The 7,500-nt window shown below is 48.8% G+C and overlaps 3 protein-coding genes across 10 annotated transcripts in view; all 3 read right to left on the bottom strand.

Moving 5' to 3' along the window:
• LOC126574386 (polyadenylate-binding protein-interacting protein 1-like) overlaps positions 1-609 on the bottom strand; it is a 5,697-nt gene extending 5,088 nt beyond the window's left edge. For all 7 annotated transcript variants that reach the window (XM_050234564.1, XM_050234565.1, XM_050234566.1 and 4 more), the window contains exon 1: positions 1-609. This exon is cut by the window's left edge and continues 98 nt beyond it. The gene's annotated coding sequence lies outside the window, so the exon portion shown is untranslated.
• A 158-nt stretch (positions 610-767) lies between these two features.
• LOC126574946 (dihydrolipoyl dehydrogenase, mitochondrial) lies at positions 768-3,605 on the bottom strand. Its single transcript, XM_050235366.1, has 4 exons — positions 3,415-3,605; positions 3,119-3,268; positions 1,349-2,521; positions 768-1,282 (listed from the first exon to the last, which is right to left on the bottom strand). Exons 1-4 carry the CDS (start codon positions 3,454-3,456, stop codon positions 1,127-1,129), a joined length of 1,521 nt encoding a protein of 506 aa, XP_050091323.1. The 5' UTR covers positions 3,457-3,605; the 3' UTR covers positions 768-1,126.
• Positions 3,606-5,216: 1,611 nt separating this feature from the next.
• The window catches only part of LOC126575510 (transcription factor AP-2-epsilon), a 28,181-nt gene continuing 25,897 nt past the window's right edge, over positions 5,217-7,500 (bottom strand). For both annotated transcript variants that reach the window (XM_050236230.1, XM_050236231.1), the window contains 4 exons: positions 6,970-7,168; positions 6,528-6,792; positions 6,295-6,462; positions 5,217-6,224 (listed from right to left, as the gene is read on the bottom strand). In XM_050236230.1, the coding sequence (XP_050092187.1) occupies positions 6,114-6,224; positions 6,295-6,462; positions 6,528-6,792; positions 6,970-7,168 (743 nt within the window). In that variant the 3' untranslated portion in view covers positions 5,217-6,113. The remainder of the gene's footprint in view (positions 6,225-6,294; positions 6,463-6,527; positions 6,793-6,969; positions 7,169-7,500) is intronic.

The following is a 7,500-nucleotide window of genomic DNA, read 5'->3' as shown; positions in this document are numbered from 1 at the left end:
TTTGTGGACAGATGATTTTCACTTCAATTTCACAACGCCGTCGATCAACGCTTCGGGGAGTTTCGGGTTGGTTTGTACTTTCGTTGGATAAAGGCCCAACCAAATCACACTACACGTACAGCTTCAGAAGCGGGAGGCTAGAGTGAATGACCTTATCACAGCCAGAACGGAATTTATGCAAAGATTGCACTCTTTTCACACCGCGGAGCAGCGGGGAGGTGGGCAGATCGCTTCCGAGAGAGAAGGGAAGTACGCATCAGGCGAAGGTGACGACGCACAAGGCACCCGCTTCCGCGTGGCTCGAATATCCTTTCTCGCACCGTCACGCTTGTTTCCCTCGAAGATTGCACAATCCGGATCCGGCCGAAATGACGCCGAAACGCGCTTTTCCGTGGCGACGGAAGCGAGCGAGCGAAAGAGTTCCGCCGAACTCGTGGGGATCGAACTGTTTCCGGTGGTCAATGTGGCAAGCGCCAAGAACGCTAGAGCAATCTGCAGTGGCACAAACAACGGAATCGACGGGCGAGGGATCGGATAATTCGATATCGTTCGAGGATTTTCGCTGGTTTCGCTGGGAAAATGAAAACACATTTACCAAAAATCGCTCCTCTTTCCACACACACACTAACAACAGGCAACACACGGTGCACCCATACACTAACAAATTTTTACCCATGCAGCAAACCATTCCGCATTTTTGAATTTGTTCCGTTTTCCCCGAATTTCCCAACACCTCGCTCACGAATGAAAAAGGAACACCATTCGAATGTGACTAATAAATAATGTTGCTTCCGGGTTTCCTTTTATTCGCTTTTATGCATTTTCCAATAGAAAACTATTCAAATATTCCAGATTCGTACCGCTTTACAGAGTGCGACCAACGGAATCGCCTTCATCTCCTACTACGGAGTAGTAGCACTATTTGCTTCGCAATATCGCCGGCTTTAAGCCGATCGGTTCGATCATGACGCTAAACATCGACGGGACACATCCTGGTAGAGTAAGAGAGTGGAACCTGCGTGATCCCCTCTTGTTCCTTTATCATTTACTTCAAGTGAGGGAGAGGCTGTGTGAAGCTTGGTTGGTTGGTTGGTTGGGTTTTGCTTGTGTGCTTTTTTTTTACAAATTAAAAGTTAATCGGTTTGCCGAAGCTGGCGGCCGTATGCGCCTCTCGGAGAGCCTCGGCGCAGGTTGGGTGAGCATGGCAGACACGTGCTACATCTTCGGCCGATGCACCGTACTCCATGGCGAGAACAGATTCATTGATCAGTTCACCGGCGGCCTGGAAAAGAGTGACGGACATGAGATCCCAGTTGATCCTGGAGCCCGCCAGCGTTGCTTTACTTACCGGTCCAATGATATGTACGCCGAGCACGCGATCAGTTTGCTTGTCTGCCAGCACTTTGACGAAACCGTCGGTATCGTTGTTGGTCTTGGCACGCGAGTTGGCCGCGAACGGGAACTTGCCCACGTTGTAGGCGACACCTTCGGCCTTCAGTTCCTCCTCGTTCTTGCCAACCCAAGCGACCTCGGGATGCGTGTACACCACACTCGGCACACAGTTGTAATCGATGTGCACATGACCACCGAGCATACCCTCCACGCACACGATACCCTCGTCTTCAGCCTTATGGGCCAACATCGGTCCGTGAATGCAATCTCCGATGGCGTACACGCTCGGTACGATCGTCTGGAACTGGCTGTTGACTGGCACGCGGCCCCGATCGTCCTTCACGATGCCAACGTTCTCCAGACCCAGGCCATCGGTGTACGGGCGCCGTCCAACGCATACCAGCAGCACGTCGAACTCCAGGTTTTGCTGCGAACCATCCTTCACGCTCTCCACCGTCACCGTCACGCCACTGCCCGACTTGGATGCACTCATCACCTTCGTGCCGAGCATAAACTTCATGCCCTGCTTGGTGAGGATCTTCTGGAAGTTCTTCGAAACCTCTTGATCGATACCGACACCACCGATCGTGTTGAGAAACTCGATGGCAGTTACTTCGGCGCCTAGTCGACCCCATACCGATCCCAGCTCGAGACCGATAACACCGGCACCGATCAGACCGAGCCGGCGGGGCACTTCCTTCAGCTTCAGAGCACCCGTCGAAGAGACGATCGTTTCCTCATCAACCTCGATGCCTGGGAACGGCGTGACTTCCGAACCGGTGGCAATCATGATGTTCTTCGTGTTGATCGTTTCCTCGGAACCGTCCGCCTTCTTGGCGACCACCGTGTTGGGGCCGGTGATCGTTCCGAAACCGTTGATGTGTGTGACTTTGTTCTTCTTGAACAGCTGAGCGATACCACCGGTGAGCGATTTGACCGCTTTCGATTTCTGGTCCATCAGGGCACTCAAATCGAGCCGCACGTTCTCCACCAGGATACCACGGGCCGCCAAATCGCCCGAGTGCGCCATGTGGTAGTAGTGCGAGTTGTTCAGCAGCGCCTTCGAAGGGATGCAACCAACGTTGAGGCATGTTCCACCGAGCGTATCATTCTTCTCCACGCAAACGGTCTACAAGAAACAAATTATCGAACTGGAATTAGCAAATTTGTGGTTTCATTACGTAAAGCCCCGTCATTCCCGGACGACCATGCGTGCGTCATGCGTCGAGCAACAAAGTTCGCGCTCTAGCGTCGCGCTAGAACACACTCAGCTGACCAGCCCCCTTAAGCGACGCGCTCTCAACGTGCTTGTTAATTATAGCGACACATCCAAGCAACATAGTATCGGCTCTCCAAACCATCACCAGCAGATAGAAACGGGAATGTGTTATCAGAGGAGGCGCGCAAGGTGATGAAATATGAAAATTACTGGAGACAAGGGACCTTTGTTGGTTCATCGATGATCGTCCCCCCCACCCCTTATTTGAGAGCATTTTCACTTTCAGCGTGTACTTGCCGCGGAGTACGCGACCTTGAAAAGCAGTGGCCAGGAATACGCGTCACAAAAATACACTTCTGACGTCGCTCGGTGTCGCGATCATGTCCCTCTCTCTCTCTCTCTCGTTAATCACGGATCGTTTCTTATCAGTTGTTTAGGACTTTTTCACGCATCCTGCTTGAGGTCGCGAGTGGCGAATGGTTGCCGGGACCGCGACCACCGACTCACCTTCATGCCCAGCTGGGCGGCTTTGATGGAGGCGACGTATCCGCCGGGTCCGGAGCCGATGACGACCAGGTCGGCGTCGTGTGTCGTCGAATAGTACCGGCCATAGACGGCCCCCAGGATCGCTCCATGATTTCGAAGGCTCGCGTTGCCCTGTGTGGCAGAAGGGAACATACATGAATCGCAAATGAGTAAAACTAACAGAATCCGCGGATTACGCAGATTGAAGGATTGCATAATCGGAGGAGCCCCTTTCTGCGAATCGCGAGAGCGGCCGCCACCTCCCTCCACGCACTCACCTTCACGGCAACGTTGACCAAATAGCGGATGTTGGACTGCATGTTGCAATACTGTAAATTGGCGGTGGTGCAGCGGATCGGTGTCCCTCGGCGGCTGGGTGATGCAGGAAACTTCTCGTCGTCGGATGCGGCTGATTTTCGCGGATTTCGCCAAAGACTTCACACACACTTTTTTTTATTTTTTTTTGCAAAACAACACGTCAAACAGCTGTCAAAATGATGTCAAAGCCGGAATCCGTGCTGCCAGCACGACGATTTTGAAACGCGCGTTAATTCGTTTGTTGAAAATGTATTTTAAGTAAAGAAATAATATAAAAAAATACAAAAAAACCGCATTTGTAGGTCGTAATATGGTGCCGGAACAACCACAAATGTAGTGTTTCATTTTCTGTGGTTTCGTAAAAAGAGAACGGCGGTTCTGTGCTGTTTGCGTAGGAGCCATTATCTAGCGTTTTTTTGGGAGACCACGTGTTCAGTTGAAGAAAGAAGAGCTGGGCCGCGGTGAGTTTAAAATATATATTTTATTTAATTTAAATGTTCAATAGCTCAGAAATGTACTTCTTAAACAGTTTTTTGCTTTTTTTTATTTCTCGTAGCTTCCCGTGTAGAATGTGTCTGCCCCTTCTTCCTGCCCTATATTAAACGATTTATTTTACAATTGTTATAAGAACTACATGAGCGTCGTTGTCACCGATACGCTTCTGATGGGTGGTGCTGTGATGCTGATACACGTGGCTAGGCTGCTGGCCACGCAGTTTTGTGCATAACGACATTTATCTCGGATTCGATATCTTTTTTTTAGTGGAACTGTTGGTGCACCCATGCGGACCGTACGACCGATACTCGGCTTCATTGGCTTATGTGGGAGGTGTTTTGGGGGGTGGATGGGTGTAAAAATGATTGGCAAAATGGGTGAGACACTTTAGCCGCAGCCACAGAGACAAGTTCTGAGCTGGGCTGACCTTTGGCCACCTTCCTTTCGTCTACCTTTCCCCCACTGATTTGAATATATTCTCTTTGCCTGCCGGTTTATGCTTTCCGATCTCATTATTTTATCGCGGTACTAAGGATATGCCATAAAATGGAATGATGTGAAGTTTGGAAATAAATGCTTCTCCAATTTATTTCTCCGAATCCTTCCACCCGCCTCCTTCCATTTCCTTCATTCTAATCTTACAATTGGTTTTAATATGTTTCGTCATCGAAGCATCACCTCAGAGACGATGATGGTGGGAGAGCTGGTTTACTATTAATAATTGGTTTGTCTTATGCATCTCCCAGCCCAACCCTCTCGTCTCCCTCTCTTTAGCTACAGAGCGACTGTTGATGGATTCGATCGATTTGATTTGCTTGTTGGCTTTTGTACAGATACCACTCCCACCGTGTGTGACAAAAATGTACAGAAGATACACAGAGGCTATATGGTTGGCATTTGGAGAGGCATTTGGAGTGTGTGGTGCTTCCTACACATCTGGCATGGAACGGTGTGCTTATGGCAAAACTCCCAGGCCGGTCCATCTTCAGGAAACGTGTCGTGTATATTACAAGGAAGCCTGGCAGCAATGGCACATCACGATGCTGGTAGATGCAGGCATCGCGAAGGAAAGCGGCTAAAGAGAAGATGCTCCCTTTACATGACGGGGCAGCATGGCGCGGCTTGTGGAAGAACAATTTTGGCACAAGAATTTTGATGTGTATGGCGCTTTTGTTCGCTGTTTTGTCGTTTACTTGCAAAAGTTTAAAGGGTTTCGATGAATTTTGGCACGTCGATGAGTTGATTTTGTGTAGATCAAATGGTTTCCTTTCAAAATAAAGCTACAATAAATAATATCAAAACGTTGGAACGAAGCCAAGCGAAAAGAGAAAAGATAGGAAGGAGAGAGGACAAGATTTTCGTTGTGCCGCTTGTGTGGTTTGGATGATGATGGTGCGTTCAAGGAAAACTAAAGAAACATTTCGCTATATATGCTCTGTGTTCCCGCAGGTGTGCCTGTGTGTTTGTGTCTTTAGCTATCTAGATACAGTTTTAAATAAGAGCTTTATCACAAGAAAGGAAAGCACTCTCAGCACGGAGCTCAACTAAATAATACTTGTGATCCCTGTCGGAAGTCCCTCGCGCGTATACCTTTACTAATACTACCTGGCGACCGGGAATCCACAGTGTAGCGGAATTAAAAAGGAAGAAACAAAACAACTAAAACTATGCTCGAACCGATTCGCTTAGTACGAGCACTGAACTAAACCTAAACGCAATAAGTACTATCCGTAAAGTGTCTTAAGAAAACGAAATGGTTTCCTCTACAAACCCTCGACCGACATCTCGGTCGGTTGTGAGGGCTGCTATCATGAAATCTCATGCTGTAACACGTTGGTCGTCTGTCTGTTCCTTTTCTTACATCACATTTGTTTGATCCTTCACTAACTTAATGCAAAATAATCAAAAGAAGAGGATGAGCTTAAGTACACCGTCGATGCTTACTTCAGTAATACTTTACAACGGGTTCGCCGCCTGGCCACGAGAGAGCGAGGGCCACGTGTTCGACGTGTTGTGCAAATGGAGTTGAGTTTTTCGAGTGAGTTTCTGATTTGTATGTGGTGGCCGTGGCCTCTCCCGTGCGCCGTCCCGATCTGCGCTTCTACGCTTTGTTTGGACTCCACTAAAATCGATCAATTTTAGTGAACAGATAATTTTATAACTGTCATTTCTTGTCGCTGTCCATTTTGCTCTTGTCTAGCGACGACGTGACCATGCTGCCTCCATTGCCCGGGTACATCTTGTCCAGGTGCTTGATGGATTCGTTCAGATAGTTCTGTGGAAAAGTGTGGGGAAGGGTGTTAATCGTGACTGTTCTGATTACGCGAAACGGTGTGACTACTCACTTGAATTGCTGTCAAGGCGGCAACGATGGCTGGGGAACCGAAACCATGTGAGATCAGCGAAAAGTGCGTCAAATGTCGCTGTATCGATGGGTCCAGGATATGTTGCGGTCTGGTATTGCAGAGCGGGGATCGATCTTGGTTCAACAGGTCCATCAACTCCTTGGTGACCTAAAGAAATCAATCGAACATTTTGTATCTTGTGTTCATGGATTGGGAGAGTGCTCCTTCCTTACCTGTTTTGTGTTGAGCAGTAACTCCTTCCTTCGATACGATTCCTGCGGTTCCGAGTACTGTCGCGACAGATACTCTGCAACCTGGCGCGCCGGAAACTCGGTCTCACACACGTACCCAAAGTCGCGAGCCAAATGGATCGCTTCGCCTTCCACCAGTGACGTCAGTAGCGTTACATTCGCTGCCTTGCGCCGTCCTGCTGGCAAATTGAGTCCGATTTTTTCCAACTTTTCCCTCAGCAGCCGGCCACCGTTTTTACTCTTTGCCCTATTGTTCGGTGAAAGAAAAGAAATGGAACACAAATTATTGATTTGAATGTGCGTGCGTGCGTGCGTCGCTGCGCTGTGATACCATTAATGATGGATTAATTATAATTCAAGCGCTCGCAGGATAGCAAACGTGCTTTAATTAATCACGTTTCCTGTCGCAGGGATGGGAACTTACCGTCTGAGCACACCACCGAGCAGTGACGCGTTGAGACACTCGGGCGGTGACAGTCGGCGCTGTACCTCCGCCACCGTTACTTTGTATTTCGAGGTGCTCGACAGGAGACTGAGTCGCCCAGGAACTGAACAGAACACATCCGACGGTGATCCGATGTTGATTTGGCTGCTATCCTTCTTGATGTCGGTGATGGGAAAGTCTGCGCCAGGAGGAGGTGGAAAAGAATTCAGGATGTTATTTCACGTGTGGTGAAGGGGGAACTCAACGCAGGAATGTGTATGCGAACAGATGACATTGAACTCGTTTAAATCGCGTCGAGCGAGATGTTTGGAATTTTGCTACACGAGACACGAAAATGTATGGCAGAGCTGTGGCTCAGTTTTATATATTTAAGGATTTTCGTTTTGTGATCGGTAACTAGCGGGCGTTTTATGTCGCTATTGGTCGTTTGACAAATTCGCTTTTGACCACAATAGCGCTGTGTTGGAGAGAAATCCAATCTTAATTCGCCACTCGAGTACCCGTGGTGCG

This window comes from Anopheles aquasalis, chromosome 3 (genome assembly GCF_943734665.1).
Source record: "Anopheles aquasalis chromosome 3, idAnoAquaMG_Q_19, whole genome shotgun sequence".
Lineage (NCBI taxonomy): Eukaryota > Metazoa > Arthropoda > Insecta > Diptera > Culicidae > Anopheles > Anopheles aquasalis.
The sequence above is the reverse complement of the archived record's forward strand: the minus strand, read 5'-3'. Positions and strand labels throughout refer to the sequence as shown.